Raw genomic sequence first — 17,466 nt, 5'->3', positions numbered from 1 at the left:
CCTTCTTAGCAGCAGAGTTCTTTGCTGTCGCCCTCATCTGTGTGTGAGATTAAAACTTGTTGCCCTTATAAAATCGACTTGGACCTTTCTTCGCTAGCGAATTGTATTCTCTCTGGTGCAAGCGTTCAGTGGCTTACTTGCCTTCACCTGCTATGGGAAAGTAACGTATGATTCAAGTTTGTTTCTAGGACCTTGACTGAAACTACCTGCAGAAACACATCCTACTGCATTATTCTAAACTTGCCTCAAATACTTTGTAAAGGGTCTACTTTTTTTACTATGTTAAAAAGGGTAGGAAAAGCAGAGCGTGAACCACTGGCCAAGATGTGCCCGATAACATGGGAAAAAAGAGCCATCCCCTACTTGGGGTCTAATTCCCAGCTGACCCAAAAGACGCATAAAACTTCCCCTGGTTGTTCAAAGAACTGGAAGGAGACCTGAAACGTTGGGCGAACCAGGAGATTTCACTGCTGGGGCGCATTACAACCTGCAAGATGAACCTCCTTCCAAGGTTCCTGTACGCCTGCGCCTCACTCCCAGTAGCGATTCCCGCACCAACTCTTCGCAATATCCAGAGAAAGATGTTGAAATTTATCTGGAAAGGTAAGAGAGCGAGAATCCTCCTCAGAACCCTGCTAGGGGGCTCCAGACTGGGAGGGTTGGGGGTCCCAGACTTACGGGCATACAGAGTGGCGGCTCAACTAGCACAGGTCCAGGCGTAGCAAATTACTACAAATCGCCCTAGATGGGTAGAACTGGAACAATCGCAAGTGCCCCTACCCCTGCGATTTTTGCCACACATCCCACCCCCCCTCAGAGCACACTGTGGAGACCTCCTCCTATCAACCAAACATACCCTAAGCTCCTGGGACTGGGCGCTGAAGAGTAAGGGAGTGCCAAGAGGCCTGAGCCCACGATGCCCGGTCTTCCATAATACGGCATTTTCACCTGGAGCACACCCCCGCAACTTTCAGAACTGGATAAATGGCGGGTTAGAGACTATAGGCCAGCTATATACGGGAGAGAGGCCCCTCACATTTGAGCAATGTAAGGAAAGGTTCCAACTCCAGGAAAGGGACAGATTCACCTATATCCAACTGCGCCACTGGTGCTCTCACCCTCAAACTCTGCAAGCAGCAACACGCCCTCCCACCGCCCTGGAACTCACACTTGGAGATCTTCCAGCTCGGGGGAAGTATCCACTGTGTATAGGCGCTTCTTAGGTGACTTCCTGATCGCAAGAACTCGCTACATGGCCCAGTGGGAGGCAGATCTGGGTCACCCAATAGATGACCAAACCTGGGTAGACATTTGGACCAGAACTCACGCCTCATCCATCTGCATCACCAATAGGGAATGCGCATATAAGATCATGTTACAGTGGTATTACCCGCCCCTTAGACTCCACCACATAAATCCACAATTAGACCATTCCTGCTGGAGAGGATGTGGCCGCCCAGGCTCCTCCTTTCATATGTGGTGGGCTTGCCCAAAGATTCAGCAATTCTGGAAGACGTGTTTGGGAACCATCGCGCAAATCACCGGAACGGCGATCCCGCTGGAACCAGAGCCAGTCTTACTAGGAGACCCAATTCCCGCGATCTACCCACACTCTGGGACCAGATCGAAACTACTCACACACTGTCTGCTAGCAGGGGAAACGGTGCTGGCCCGCTCCTGGAAATCCCCGAAAGGCCCCTCACATGCCCCAATGGTGGACTAAGCTTTGGGATATTCTGATTGCGGAGAAGGTGACGGCAGCGCAGGTGGGAACTCTCCACCGATTCCAGAATATTTGGGCCCCAGTACTTGAATACGACCAGCGCTTCCCCACTCTGACCTACAAACCCACCAGGGCTCGATGGATCCTGAAAGATCAAGTGATCCCTGAGGGAGACACACAGACTTTGAGGCACAAAATAGGCGATCTAGGAGGGAGGAATCCACCTCCGAGGACCGAGTGGAAGGTGGGAAGGGGGGAGGGGGGGAGGTTGAGGAGATCGGGGGAGGGGGGGAGGACTGGGGATCAACATGCCTGAATGATTGTTGCTGACAATGTTTTGTAATTATCAACCTGCCTTGATTTAAAATAAACAAGTTAAAAAAAAAATTTTTTAAAAATAAAAGGCTAGAAAAAAATTTAAAAAATAAACACATTCATAAAGTTGTCCATGTAATGGACGTAAACCTGCCCTGCAACGTTGCTTTCAAGTTCAGTGTCGCCCTTAAATTCTTTACAGGATGTTAGTAGTACTTCAGCCATGTACACTTAAAAAACTGGATGCTTTTATATAAGGTTCAGTTCTTTTTATAGTCTAACATTTCAACCCATAAATTACAAGGTTTCTATGGCTTGGTACTATGCAATCCAAGGCACTCAATGACAGGGGGATGTCAACATTCAGTGACCAAAGAAAACCGCCGTTTATAAGAAACTTCTAAGACGTGTACACGCATGCAGACTACAAAGACTAGCTCAAGTGGCACCTTGGCTGCCGCACAACCCGTCACAGCTGCGCTCAGATATGAAAGCATCAATGGTAATCTTTAGGGAGTCGACTGGCACCAAAGACTTTCCATAAGCCAGCCTCGGCAGCTGCACTTCAAGGTCTGTAGCATACTACAGATAGCGGGAGTTTAATGGAACGGTGTCCTATTGACACCACGACACTCACACCCTACAAAGCTTGCCGTCGAGGGATTCAAACGGCTTAAACCCTATCCATGTTCAGCCACCCTACACCCTTATGCGCACTGCGGTGTACCCAGCTGCCGCAAAAGGGGTCACAGGTTTCGTTAAAAACACGTCCTAGAACAGCAGTAATTCATCATCCAGACACGCAGCTAAATGGTTCTTCGTGCTCCCGCCACAACAAGCACAGTAGGAAAAGTGCAAAAGCTTCGAGACACAGTGCATTCAAAGGGCACAAGCTAGGGGGCGTACTTTCGAAAGATTGCGCATGTATATTGAATTACGTGATACTGCCAGTAAATGTCTCCATGTCCTAGAGAAGATGTGGCTTCAACTAGCTCTTTTACAGGGCCAAAGTTAAGGTATTGGGGGCGGGACGCACATCTAGGCAGCAGTAAGAGCACCTTCCTGAAGGCCAGTAGAAAAGGCAATAATCAGATCACGATCGTTAAAGCAATTGATAAGAGTTAAGGGTGAGATACATTATGGTCCCATGAACGTATTGATGACAGCGGAGGCGATAAAGGAACTGAAGCACAAGTGCACATTAGAGCAGCTTAGGAAAACAACTAAATTACGACTTTGGGTTCCGAATTCGACAACTTACTCAACCAAATCTAGAAAACACCATGGATCAACACAGCCGTCCTAAAGTGTCTGTACAACTAAATCGGGAAAATAAGATTCTATCCCGCTCTAATGCCAACAATTAGAGTAGATCTGATGGCGCCAAAGACTCTCCAAGCATTTGGCAAGCTCCAAACGCGGGACATCTACACAGTGGCTCATGCCAGGAGTCAATAGGAGTGAGTGCCGAGGGCTGCTAATTTCTATTTCGGCTGATCCACAAATCACATGACATTTTAAAAAGCAAACGAAACATTACATAGCACTTTAATTTTACAATAGTTTCAACCAAACTTGGTGGATAAAGCTAGTCACATTTTCAATGCACAACAGAGCCAACCGTAAAACGAACACTTCATAGCTTATGTGGCGGCATCTGCAGACGACTAAATCCTAGTTTGGCCTATTGCCTTAAATGTTTAACATGTTAGTCACCCCATTGGGGTCAGAGAGCACCTGTTGGAAATCTGGGTCTTCAAATGCAAGGAAAAAACGATTACACTGCCTCCCCATCCTACACTTCAGGAAGATAATGAAGGCACTCTGTCAAAGAACAGCTCGCAAATCGCTCCCCTAAACCCCACTTCCCACCCACTTTGTTGCTTCCCAACTAGGTTCACCAGATAGGTTTCAAAAACCACTCCGGGTTATCACATCCCTTCTTACAGATCAAGGGTCTGCAACCTGTGGCTCTTCAGATGTTTTGGACTGCGACTCCATGATCCCTTACCATTGAATATGCTGGCTACGACTAATGATTGTTTTTTTTAAAGCTTTAAGACTGACAAGTGCACAACAAATATAAGCAAGTATATGTAGTACATATCTTTAACCCCCACATATGTAAGTACAGTGTCACAGAGTCCTGGTTCCCATTGTTCATATGTATAGGCTGTGCCAGTGGGCGTGGCGAGATTGATTAAGTTTATACTGTGGTAGCTGTGTCTGTGCTGTTTTCGGGACAGTGCGAGTCATTATCAGATGAATTGGGGGGGGGTCGATCTCAGCTATCTCCTCAGGGGGTCCTATATGTCTTTTGGTCTGAAGGTGGCTGTGACACTCCTGACGTATGCCTCTTCGGTTTCCTGTACATATATTAGATCCTTAAGCCATGGCTGTCGTGTGGGAGCAGTTCTAGCTTTCCAGGCCCAAAGAATGTTCCTTTAGCTACCACCCCTGCCACTGTGAATAGTCTTTGTGATTTGATCGAGACCTTTCCTATGTCCCATAGTAAGTATTTCAGTGGAGTGGCCAGGATATGTAGATCAACTATACGACTAATGATTTTTGAAAACCAAAACCTTTGGAAAGCCAGCAGTTGCAGACTCTGGCTATTGATATGGTGGATTGGACAGCCCAATCCCTTCTCCTAGGGGGATATGATGTTTAATTATGGCATGTTAACAGAGAGAATTACAGAATTACAATCACACTAACTATAATACTGCATGCTCACATTATGTCCATGTACAAGGCACAGTATCACAATAGTACATAGAAACTTAATACCATTCCAATAAAATGTTCAACAGTTAATTATGCACAATTGCCATTTAAGGAATTGGTTATGGAGATTAAAACAGAGCAAACGGAACAAAAAAAAGCCAATGCATTTCAGATAAACCACCTTCCTCAAGGCAGATCTGTTTCCCAACATTAAAACAGTATGCGAGCATGCAGTATTACAGTTAGTATGACTGTAATCCTCTCTATGTTCCTATGTGACCCAGAATGCTACTGGATGTTGTGCATCTTGCTTAACAGTAATATTTGCTCTACCAAAAGGTGGTGCCCACCCACTCCTCTTGCATATGCAGGTTCCCATGAAATGGATGTTAAAAAGCTTTTGTACTGTGCTCATCAATAGCACAGTGGTGTTATGGCACCGGGGCTGTTTTCTGCGCACACCAGGGGTAACCAGCCCTTACTCTGCCAAGAAAGAAAAGGAGAAAAGGGCAAGAAGGCAGGAAAAGTCAAGATAAATATGAAACAGACTGGTAATAACTGGAGCAATATGAAGGGGTTAATGGCATGTGGTGTAGTGATAGGAGCACATGTCTAGTGATTGTCAGTATACCAGACGGAATGTTGATCAGAGATAAAATAGAAACAGAAGGTTTTAGGAATTAAAACAATAGTGGAGCAGGAGCTAAAGTCAGCTCCTCTGTATTGGGCATCTAACACCCTCTGAGCAGGTCGCATCTCTTAGGGGGAGGGGGGGGGTGAGGCACGAGCAAGACACAAATCTAACCTCCACACGAAACTAACCTTTGTCAATTACACATGGGCCAACCTGCTTTAAATGTCTTCTACGGGTTTCCATGGGCATGTATACCAATTCCTAAAAACACTCACAAGGGTATATTTGTATGTAACAAGTGGACTTTGGGAATCAAGCGTTGTTCCTGTTGGGGTCAAACTTGGCAGGCCCTGCTAGACTACAAACAGGAGTTTAAAAAAGGTCCAACTATGTTGGTTCCCGAGGTTCACTGTAGACCTCCATCCAACATATCAACCCAAGGACCCATAAAACAGTCGACAAGGGTTAACAGAACGGCGTGAGATCGAACAATGTCTGCTACTGGGGTAGCTAAACAACAGAGCCATTGGAGATGTGTATAAACACAGGTGTGTGGAGGTTAAATACAGGACTTTTGACCACCACTTAAAAAGTTGCCTTGGGCAACGGGGTGGGTGCCTGGCAAACTTGTTACAAGAACATTTTGATTTATGCCAAGAAAAGCAAACCAGCAAAAATAGCAGTTGCCTGTGAAGACATTACAAGTAGTGTGAAAACTGGTGTTTAATAGAAAGTGTGCTGGTAATAAACTGTTCTGGACCTGTACGAGATTAAATACAGCACTAAAACAAACATCAAATCAGTGAGGCCAACAATGTTTTCCATCTTCGGTTAATTAGAAGCACTAGGCACCAGCAAAAACAAGACATTTTTAAGAGATTTAGTTCTTACTCTGTGATCCTCTTGGCCAGCTCTGTGCAGGCAGCCGTGGAGTTGGCCGAGAAGACTCGATAACCACCTCTAGCTGCGTTCATGGCTGAGAAATCGTTCGAACCCCTCCAGACACGTGTGCTAAAAGAGAGAGACTTTTGAGGAGCCAGGAGCTTCCTGGGCATCCTCTTGTACGTATACTAAGGTAGGCTATCGACCAATGGAGTAAAGGCGTGCAACAGCCCCGCTCAGTTGCTGGACACCCTGTGCCTCAAGTAAAGTGCAGGAGGGGCAGCCCCACAGGAGCCGTTGTTGTCAAAGGATAACAGAAAGGAGTTTTCGTTTATACACACACAGAACTGTGTAGCGAATCAAACAAAATGTGGACTAAAACTAAACGAGCAGCAAGGATGGGTGTTCAAATGAAGGAATCTGGGCCTCAAGAGGAAGCTATTAAGAACGGGTAGAAATGGGGTTCTGAGACCTGCGCAGAAATGCGATTGCTCGCCCGAAGGTACAGTAATAAAACCTCTACATAGAGTGGCGGAGGTAGACAGACCGCAGGGTGACAAAAGGGGAGCCAAGGAACGGAGCCGAGAAAGCCCCCGCCCCTTGCCCTGAAGGGGCTGAGAGATCGCACTCGCTCAGAGGTAACGCTCTCCCTTGAAAACTTGATGAACCTGCGATAGTTGGGTGGTAAGATCTCCGTGAGGCACACACTGCGTCCTATAGCCGATTCCCTGCTAGCTCCCGCTCAACTGCCTTCTAAAGATCCCCTACTGTATAGCTTGACTGTACGTAGTGTCTAGTTCCCATCCGAGAAACGGACCTTAGAAGGCCCCGCCTCCTTGTCCTCACGTGGGTTGCACGTTTGGGCGTGTCTGGGGAAGTCACGTGCCAGAGAGGTTGCGCAAGGGACTCGGGGCTGATTTTTGAGCTTAATCGCTTGTTTTGCAGGTAGCTTGTTGCGGTTTTTGTCCGCTTGTTACCCCCACTAAGTGCTCATTGTTGCGCTTGTTCAGTTAACACTAATTCGGTGAACTGAACTAGCGCAACATAAGCGCTTAATAGGGGTAATAGGACAAAAATCGTAACAAGCAGAATCACTTAACCAGAGTTAACTTCCTTCGCGGTCCACCGGGGTATTACCAGTGCTTTAAGTGGGCTGGGGCCCAAAAAGTGGGGCCCCCGGCCATGGCAGGACGCATTATCCCGCCGTGGACGCAGCCGCGACGGGAGATGCACCCGCCAATTTAACGTCAGGCAAACTGACAGAAGTGCCAGCGTTGCTGTGACTGGCTGGCACTTCCGTCAGTCACTGTAACTTTCAGAGGAAGCTAGAGTCCCTTAGTTTTCCCTCACCAGGTGACTGACCCTCAGCGAACCCTCGGGCTCACGGAGCCTGCGGGTTCACAGAGGGTGAAAGACGCCTCGGGCTCAGTGATCTCTGCAAGACGCCTCGGACTCTGTAATCTATGTGCTCTGAGCAGAGATCACTGAGCCCGAGGCGCCTTTCTCCTTTGGTAAGGCTTTATACAAGATGCCTTCAACTGTGCATGTACGTTTAAGCCATCTTTTATAAACGTAGAAATATTTCTATGTTTATAACAGACTGCTTGAATCGTACACAATTCAAGGCACCTTTTATAAAGCTTTGTCGACGGACAAAGCCACCTTGGGTTTTGTCCGTCATAAACGCTTTATAAAAGATGCCTACGTTTCAAGCCGTCTTTTATAAACAGACATATCTTACAAATGTCTACATTTATAAAAGGCAGCTTGAAAAGTACACAAACCATAGTAAGGTAAGCACACAAGTGTGCGTAACTTACTATGGTTTGTGCACTTACAAGCCATCTTTTATAAACATAGAAATATGTAACATTGCTATGTATATAAAAGAAGGCTTGAAAAATCACAAACGATAGTAGTACGCAAACAAATATATAAGTGCTCAAATACATTTATATATTTGTTTGCGCACCTTACTATGATTTGTGCACTTTTAGGCCACGCCCACAATGGAAGCCATGGCCCCAAACGAGGCCCCCCTCAATTTCTTACCCCACTTAAAGCACTGGGTATAACATTAGCTCGGGCACCAATGAAAAAGTGTCCAACAGTTGCAAATGGCAATTCATTCCTTTTGTGTCAGACTGTTTGAGTAGGACCCAAAGGGGGAGGTTTTTGATAAAATGTGATGCAAATTGTGCGTTTTAAAGAACATTTATTCAGTTACGCTGGTAAACTACTAGTCGCATGGTGAATGTCATGTGCTTCCCAACCTCTGTCTCTCCTACCAGTTGGGGAAGGTGTTCGGGGTAATGAGGCTGCAGCTCGTAGGAGCGCAATCAATACACGGCCAGCCAGGAGTTGTGTTAGATCGGCTAAGCCCTGTTTCTGAAGTGCGCCTTCTTTCTTTCCATTATCCCCCCCCCCTCTCTCGTGAAGCGTGGTCCCCCTCACTCACATGACCAGAGTCAGGCGGAAGGAACACCACATTCCTCCAACACTTGCAATTGTTTTAAACATTTTCTCTTTTGTGGCATCTCGGGTGCCTTAGCCGGACCTCTCAGTCCCTGTAGTTGGCGTTTTCTTTCCGACAATTCTATTTATTTACATTTATAAAGCGTGCATCAGTATCCCATGTAGTACGTACCCATGCAAGTGGGACGAGGATCGGGGTCTTTGCTTCAGTCCGTATCTCGTGGTGGTTCTTGCTGCGATCAGGCTTTGCTCCTCCAACCTTGATGTGTTGGGGACAGTCAAAGTCTGTGCTGGGGATGTTCCGTCCTCTATGTTGGGGATCTCGTCCCCCCTGATCTCTTATTGCTGGTCTGGTGCTCCTGGTCCCTAGGGAATGGCAGGCGGTTGTTCCTTCCACAGCGACTTGGGTACTTTGCAGAAGTGAGACACGTTCTGAGTTACTACTTGGCAGTGTCAGGGGTCTGGTGGTGGGATCGAAGAAATCGGTACACGGCCGGCAGCCACGGCAGTTGTTCGGCTTTGGCTATTCGTATGACTTAGTTTAGTGACCCCATGAACCTTTCTGCATCACTGTTTGCTTTGGCCCTCATGGGATAATTCTCTGGTGGCGGATGTTAAGGCTTGCTAGGAACCGCTGCAATTCATGGCTTATGAATAGGGGTCCATTGTCACTTTTGATTTTGCTTGGCAGGCCATGAATTGCGAAGATCTTCTCCAGTGCGGTTATGACAGACAGAGTGTCAGTGGATGTTATAGGTTCAACCTCGGGGTAGCGACTGCACTAGTCTACTGCTACGAGGAGGTAGCCTTCACCTGTGATGGTGCAGAAGTCTACGCGGATTGATTCCCACCGGGTGTTGCTCCTGGGCGCACTGGCGATCGGATCTGGCACCATCAGTCTTCTGGATGATTGACATGCGACGCAGGTTTCTACAAGGTCGACTACCCGTTGTTGTATCCAAATGCAGGACTTGAGGTATGCTTTAGTCTTTACTATTCCCTCATGTGCCAGTTGTAGTGTTTGTTCTAATGTCAGGTAGCACAATGCAATGCCCTTTTAGGATGACCCCTTTTTTGGAGATGGTCAGTTCATTTCTGATCCCAAACAGGCCCTGTAGTTTTTCCTGTGCTGCCGCTCTGCGGTTTGCCACGGCTGACAGAAAGTTCTTCCAGTCTCCTGACTGTATGGTGTGTTTGGTCCGCTGGAGGCAGGTGTCTTTCTCGGACCATTCCACTATTTCAGGTAATGTCATTGCTTTTTGCAAGGCGCATCCCACTACATGGCACACATATTCCTCAGTCTCTCGTGCATATTCCCTCTATCGTTGGGTGGCTGGCCCCGGGTGCAGCGACCGGTACTCTGTGGGGTTGTCGGCTCCTGCTCAGTATATTACGTCAATGTTAAATGGTTGTAGTTGCAGCATCCACTTCTCTAGTCAGGCAGGTGAATGTGGGGCGGGCCCTTTGAATATGGGGATCAGGGGTTTATGATCCGTGAAGACTTTGGCTGGTTGACCTAACAGGTATACTTGAAAATGGCGACACCCCCATAATATCGCCAGTGCCTCCTTTTCTATGTGCGCATAGTTCTGTTCAGTTTTTGCTAGGACCCGACTGGCAAATGCAGTGGGGGGATATAATGCCCTCTTGATTAACTTTTGTCAGTATCGCCCCTAGGCCCACTGGGCTGGCATCTAATAGCAGATCGGTGGTGCTGTAAAACGCCAATTTGGCAGTGCTGGAGAGCAAGGCCTTGATCCGTTGAAATGCATTTTGGTGTTATTCTTTCCATTCCAAAGGTGTTCTTTCTGGGTCAGCTTCCTCAGTGGGGCAGCGATGGTGGTGAGGTCTGGGATGAACACGGCACAGTAGGTGGCCATACCCATGAAGGTCCCGATTTCAGAGGCGTTGGTGGGAGCCTTGGCTCCTTTTATGTCAGCGACTTTAGCCGGGTCTGATGATACTTCCTCTACATTGAAGATGTAGCCGAAAACGCTAAGCTCGCTCTTGCCAAATGCACACTTTTCTGAACGCAGTGTGAGGCCGGACTCTTCAAGGCATTGCGATACAGCATCTTGACAGTCATGGTGTTCCTGTGTGGTCTTGCCATAGACTAGGATGTTGTCACTGATGTTGGTGGTGCCTGGGAGGTCATGTAGCACCTTTCCGGATCTCATTCTGAAAGACTTCAGCTGCTAAAGAGATACCAAAGATGAGTCTTCGGTATCTCCTGAGGTCCACCTGTGACGAGAACATTGTGATAAATCGTGATTCTCTGGACAGCCGTATTTGATGGTAGCCAGAGCATAAGTCAAGCATGCTAAATATCTTTTCCCCAGTGAGGTCTACGATTAACTCGTCAATGGTTGGGGTGATGTGGCACTCCCGTCCTATCACTACATTGGGCAGCCGCATGTCAATGCAGATCCTGACAGCTTCAGGTTGTTTGAGCTTTTGGGCTACTACCACTACCATTGGGTGGGCTTTGAAGTCTTTTCGATGATCCCTTGGCTTTCAGCTTTCCAAGTTCGGCTTCCACTGCTTCCCGCAGGTGGAATGGGATGCGGCAGTGCCTCATGGCTCTCGGCTCAATGGTCGGGTCAATGTGAAGTTTGACCATCTGGCCTTTAAGGCACCCTATCCCTTGGAATACTTTGGTGTGTTTTGCCAGTAGTTTGTCAATGTCCGGCAGGTTGATGCCAAATGCAAAGTGTATTAGCTTAAGTTTCTCTACTCTATGGCAACCTAGGACAGTTTCCAGGCCTGCGTCTACTACATAGACGTGGGCCCTGCATGAGGTTCCATTGTATGTCAGGTCTGATCGCAACAATCTGGCTACTGGCAGCGGTTTCTTGCACCCATATGTAAATAGTTGTACCCGTTTGTCTTGTTGTCGGGGTGTTGGTTCCATTCTTTTGAACTTTGTTGGTGGCATTACATTCACCGTCGTGCCAATGTCTATCACTACCTTGGTGGGAGTTCCATCAGCTAAGACTAGGCAGGTTGGTTGTGCTGAATTCTTTGCGTTTCGCCTGCTCTTCCCTGGTTTGATGGCTGAAATCATATGGACGTGTTCCCTCCTTTTTATTTTGCGGTTCCATGACCTGTCTGGGGATAAATCTTCTTCCAAGGTGTTGTCTGTATCACTGTCAGCGGGCAATCTCTGGGCTGTTGCTACGGCCCTTGCTTTGCCTCTTTCTCTTAGGTTCGAGGTTGTGTGATCTGGTCGTGCAGCTTGCTTCTGGGGGGGTAGATTCAGGCAGACTGTTGCAAAATGGTTCAGCCATTTACACTTGCGGCAGGTAACACCTAGTGCTGGACATGGTTCTCCCCTGTTCCAGGGGCCTCAGCACTATTTGCAAGAGTCCTGTCATTTGCTGACTCTCGGGGGGCATGGTGTTTGCGGGTCTCCTCCTCTCTCGTCTTACTTTGATGGCTGCTTTGTCTTCTTCTATAATGTTGTCAAGTGAGAGTCGATTCATGGCTGCTTCCATGGCTGTGACCTGTTCATCGGTTCGCTCTCTCTGCTGACCCATTGCAAGGATTTGATCCAGGGGAAAAATCTTCTCTGATGCATATATGGAAGTCATCGATCCTTTCCCCTGGCCGCTGTCTGGCCATGCTGAGCTGAAAGCATTTGTAATCTGGGTTCAGTTCTGGTTTGAACTTCCCATTCAGAACTGGTTGTGCTGCATCAAAATCGTCTGTAGCTCCTCTGTTCAGCAGAGTGTTAAAAAGCCTTAGCGCCAGTGTGCCTAGATTGAGCACCAGTAAACTTCGCAGTTTTCTAGTGTCACATGGAGTTCCAACTGTTGAGGCCAAAGTTCCTACCATAGAGCTGCTCCTGTGGCATATGGGTCAAACGGTCTCATAAACGCACCATGTGTGGCGTCAGGCCCCTGAATTGAACCCTCTAGCCTTGCTGTGTCTCTTCTCGCCCCTCTGGGGGTGTTCCCCCATGCCAGGCTGCCCTGGGGGCTGGCCATCTCACCGGGATTGATTTAGGGATGTCTCTGTGCTGCTGGGGGTGTTCAGACAGATGCTCAGTGTGGTAGGTGTGGGCCTTCACTAGTGGCTTTACTGGATCATACAGCGTTTGAAGGTTTGACCTGGTCTCTCCACTCTATTCCTTCTCTCCTAGTTTGTGCTGCACGTAGTATTTCCCAACTGCAGGGGTCGCTGTTGTCTTCTGGCAGTATTGGGTCAGGGTGTCCAAACTGCACGCGCCAACGGTGGGTCCCGCTGCTTCTTATCTACAAAGTCAGTTATTCACCAGGAGGTGTGCTGCCACGTGTGCTGATGTTCTGGGCCTGCTATCTGATGTTACACAGCAGGCCAGAGTCGGGCTGTGTATGTGCACATGCACGCACAGCTATCTTAAGTACCTCATTGCCAATGTGATGTGCTTCCCAACCTACGTCTCTCTGGCCAGGTGGGGAAGGTGTTAGGGGCAATCAGGCCACAGCTCACAGGAGCGCAATCAATACACGGCCAGCCAGGAGTGGTGTTAGATCGTCCCTGCCCCGTTTCCGGTGTGACCTTCTTTATTTCCATTTTCTCGACCCTGTCCTCTCGTCTCGCGAGGCAGCCTCCCACTCACGTGACCAGAGTCAGGAAGAACACCACATTGTAACTTATCAAACTGGCCCACAGAACCCAGAAGGCGATGCTATGATGCAAGAGGAAAGAGGGATATAAGGAGTGAATGTTTCTCAGACTGACTTACCATCTGCATGGCCGCTTGCTGAGATCTAGGCATTTGTTGGAGAGAAATGGAGCTGTTATCTCACCTTTGCAGTGCCAACCCCTGCTGCTAAGTATATAATTTCCAATGAAACTTAGCAGCAAACGTCAGCGCCACAGCAGAGAAGTGAAGGAGCACAACACTATAGCCATGGGGAAGAGCTCTTTTCAATCATGTTCTAGGAGTTAACCTCCCAGTGGCTTATTGTTGTGCTTCTTTGCTTCACCGCTGCAGTGCCAACCGCTACTGCTAAGTATGTATAAGTGCTATATAAGTGCTATATAAATATAATATACATTTGAAAAATACTGCTTGCATATTCTATTGCGCACAGCGCACTGGGTCCACTGCATTTTCTGTACACGGTGGAGGTTTTTTGTGTGAGATGGCGACAACAGCATTTGCAGTGATTGTTTTGAAAATTATATATACAGTTTCTATTTGATCATGTCTTGACAATGTAAGCCTACGAATCACTAGGCGGGACAGTCTTGCTTTAAAGGAAGAAAAGGAAAGGGAACTGAGTAAATTGCAGAAAAAGTACTACTGGACACACTTACACTTATAATGGATAGGAATACTGTTTGCAAAAGGTCTTTTGAAACTTTGGTCTAAAAACACTATCTGTGGAAGGCATTGCAAAAATATGGTGATTGTGTTTTGCTAACTGAAAGTAACTGCTGTTTTTGCAGAAGTTTCACAATTGTTTTTATTTTTATTGTGTGTACATTTGAGCATATTGTTCAAATTAGCAATATGCTTTCATTTCAGATGATACAGATTATTTTGACTGTAAAAAAAAGCAAATAATAACTACATTTTTCAAGTGCTGCTCATAACAAAACGAGAAGGTAGTCTCATTAATGTACTCCCTGAGCTGTAATTGGAGGTGGAGAGCAGGCCAAAACTGTTCGCCGGGTGTATACAGCAGGGGATCCTATAGCAGAAAGTTGCAAAGGCAACTGAGCAGTTTGGGAGACTGTTGCTGAGATGTTATACGTTTAGACCTTCTAACCCATATGTCCTCTTTCCTATTCCTGCAGCAACATGTGCTGTAACATGCAGTGTTTTGACATGGGGATGAGTACGGCTCCCGCTCTTCACTCGGTATGGGAACCTTTGCCCCTGTAGCAAGAATATAAGTGCAGTAAGTGAACATATCTTAAAGTGAAAGATACACATTTAGTTCACTTGATCTTTCCCTTTAGAAGAAAGTGCACCAGACAAAGAGCCTGGCCTTTAAAAAAAAGTAATCAACAACAGAAACAAACGTGAGAGAGGAAATTTGTCATTAAGTATACTGGCCAAGTATAAAAGGTTCTCACCTTTTCAACCCAGCAATATCTAGTGAAATATTTCCAAGAAAACAAAATCCCAATACAAGCACGTACTTTGATGATCATTTTATGCGTCTTCGGGGTAAGTGTCTGCACTGAAAACATGACAACCTATGTGAAATACTGGTAGCCAAATGCTTGAGGAAGCTTGTTAAACTCAAAAACACACAAGGGTTTTGCGTCTGCCCTCTGAAAAAAGGAACACTGTCCACCCACATGTATCCTTTACAGGTGCCCTAAAAAGCAGCACATGGCCACAATCCGGGGAAACTAACTGCACCAGTCTCCGGGATTGCAACCTCTTGCCACATCCTGGGCAAATATTCAGTACTCACTTGCCCTCTCATCATTCCCCCTCCTCAACCGCACGTCTGGCTTTCAACAGTACTCTGCTTTATAAAGATGACTTGAAAGTACACATACCATAGTAAGGTACACTGTCAAATATATAAATCATTACAGAAATATGTTAAGACAAAAAGTGTACAATTGTGGCATTATTTCCCCCATCTTGATTGGGAGACTACAAATACCAGAATGCAATACTGCAAAATGCAACAAAATAGCCTTTGGGTTTTGAAAATGTATTTTTAAGACATATAACAATATGTAAAGTGTGAAAAGCTTACCTGTTTGTGTTTCATTGGTTGACAAATGCAGGGTTCATATATGATGTGATGAAAATGTAATAAAATCAGACCTTCCAGGATTTTGCAGCATCAAATGGCAAATTTTCTGGCATGAAATGGCAAACTTTCCAGCACAAACCTTTATTTATTGTGGCATTTTTGCAGGACATTTTGTATTATCTGGAAGATGTTAGATTGCCACATTGTAGGAAAGAGGCAGAATGCAAGGGTAAAAGAGAGTCAGGGTGTAATTATTACGTATCTTTTGTATTAATTTAATAGGGTTAATCCCCAATATATCTGGCTTTGCAGAACAGTTTTCAATTTTGCCGCAAATAGATTTGCACTTCAGCTAAACAACCCAAAATGTACCTTTCAACACCAACCCACCCCCACCCTAGTTAACTGCTTGGTCACTGCCGCTTCCCCTCCAACCCTGCGGTGTCAAATCAGTCCTCCTCTAACTCAGGACGGATCCGACGCTGCATGCTCCCTTTTTAGTTTTTTTGTTTGTTTTTGTTTTCAGTCCCCCACCTCCAATTTTGAGAAAGCGGGGGAGAACCTTGCAACTCCCAAGGCCGAAATACTGAACATAAGGAGCGGGTGACACCCCCGCAACTGCTGCTCCACATGTTCAGTATTTATAAAAATCGATCGAATGGTACTGGTGAAATAGGTCAAATTGTACCATTCGATCGATTTTTGGCAGTCAAAATGGGTAATACCTTGAGTAGAAGCTCACTCCCGACAGTGTTCTGCAAGCTCCCAGCACGTCCACTGTAAAATGTGACCCAAAAAAACGCATGTCTATCCCGTTTGAGGAACAGAAATGCAAGCGACATAGCAGCGGAGCATATACCTTAGAAAAATGCATGACCGGGTCAATAAAGACCCTGGGGGTCATTATGAGGTTGCCAATCCGGAAACAACGGTAGCAGTAAACTTGCCGCTACTGTTGTTTCCGGACCGGCAAACTAAGAGTTCTGCGAGCGGGTGCCTTTCATCCCGCCAGGTCTGACCTGGCGGGAGGAACAGCACCGGTTCGCAGACCTTGACAGATGCACCAGCACTGTTGCACACAGTGCCGGCGCATCCATCCTCCCAATTCCCATTGAGTCCAATCGGACTCGATGGGAATGGGGATTTTCTTTTTTCCAGCATCTGGCAGGAGGGACTGCCAGAAAAAAAATTACTCCGGCACCAGCCGTGCCGTTTTTACCGGCACGGCTACTGCCGGACTTGTAATGAGGCCCCCTGTCATGCAGTGGCACCCCCAGCTCCTGTGCGCGTAGGGTTGCCTACAATTTCTGCACATTTAAAATGCATCTTGCGTGGAAATTTAGGATGCCCTTTTAAATTGGCAGAAAATCCCCCTGTTTTACTGAGAGGTGAAAAAGGCGATCTGAATGGGTGCGCATATAAAATCCACAAGGGACACCTGAATGGGAACATTTTAATAAAATGTGCCCATTCAAGTCTCCCTTGTGGATTGTGCTGCTTTTTTTCTGGGCGCAAGTGATGAGATGTGCTTGCGCATTTATATTCTTGCATTGATACGTTTTGAGAATCTGGGACCCTGTGGATTTTTTTAAATTGTAGTTTTTGCAGGTTTTTTGCGCAAAACAGAAGTTTTTGCGCAAAATGGCTGTTTTTGCAGCATTTTGTGCAAAACAGCCATTTTTGCTGCATTTTGCAGGATCGCAAAATCGCTATAAGCTGGAGGGTCTGTAAAATGCAAGTGCAGCGCGGTATGGTGGAACGCACTTATCAGCTGAGAGAATAGCACTGTAAAAGGGGAGGGGGCTCTTTCTGATAAATGGAAATCATAGGCTTAATAAAACAAATCCACAACTGCTGGGGTATAGTGTGAGAAACCTGAGGCTGGTTTCACATATAGACCCCAGGGATTCTTTGTTCAGGTGGCCAGGGCACAGCCATCGACTTTGGAACCAGACCCTCGAGGTGGACCAGTGCGGTAGGATCACGTGGACAGGGGTTCC

The 17,466-nt window shown here is 46.7% G+C and overlaps 1 protein-coding gene across 7 annotated transcripts in view; it reads right to left on the bottom strand.

Moving 5' to 3' along the window:
• PRPSAP1 (phosphoribosyl pyrophosphate synthetase associated protein 1) overlaps positions 1–17,466 on the bottom strand; it is a 747,041-nt gene that overhangs the window by 491,881 nt on the left and 237,694 nt on the right. Inside the window, exon 1 of one of the 7 annotated variants that reach the window (XM_069654686.1) lies at positions 6,291–7,171. The exons of 5 other annotated variants lie outside the window; for them this stretch is intronic. In XM_069654686.1, the coding sequence (XP_069510787.1) occupies positions 6,291–6,454 (164 nt within the window). In that variant the 5' untranslated portion in view covers positions 6,455–7,171. Of the gene's footprint in view, positions 1–6,290; positions 7,172–17,466 lie in introns of those variants that run through there. One more of the 7 variants, XM_069654685.1, reaches the window with a different exon arrangement.

This window comes from Ambystoma mexicanum, chromosome 3q (genome assembly GCF_040938575.1).
Source record: "Ambystoma mexicanum isolate Mex_15411 chromosome 3q, UKY_AmexF1_1, whole genome shotgun sequence".
Lineage (NCBI taxonomy): Eukaryota > Metazoa > Chordata > Amphibia > Caudata > Ambystomatidae > Ambystoma > Ambystoma mexicanum.
The sequence above is the reverse complement of the archived record's forward strand: the minus strand, read 5'-3'. Positions and strand labels throughout refer to the sequence as shown.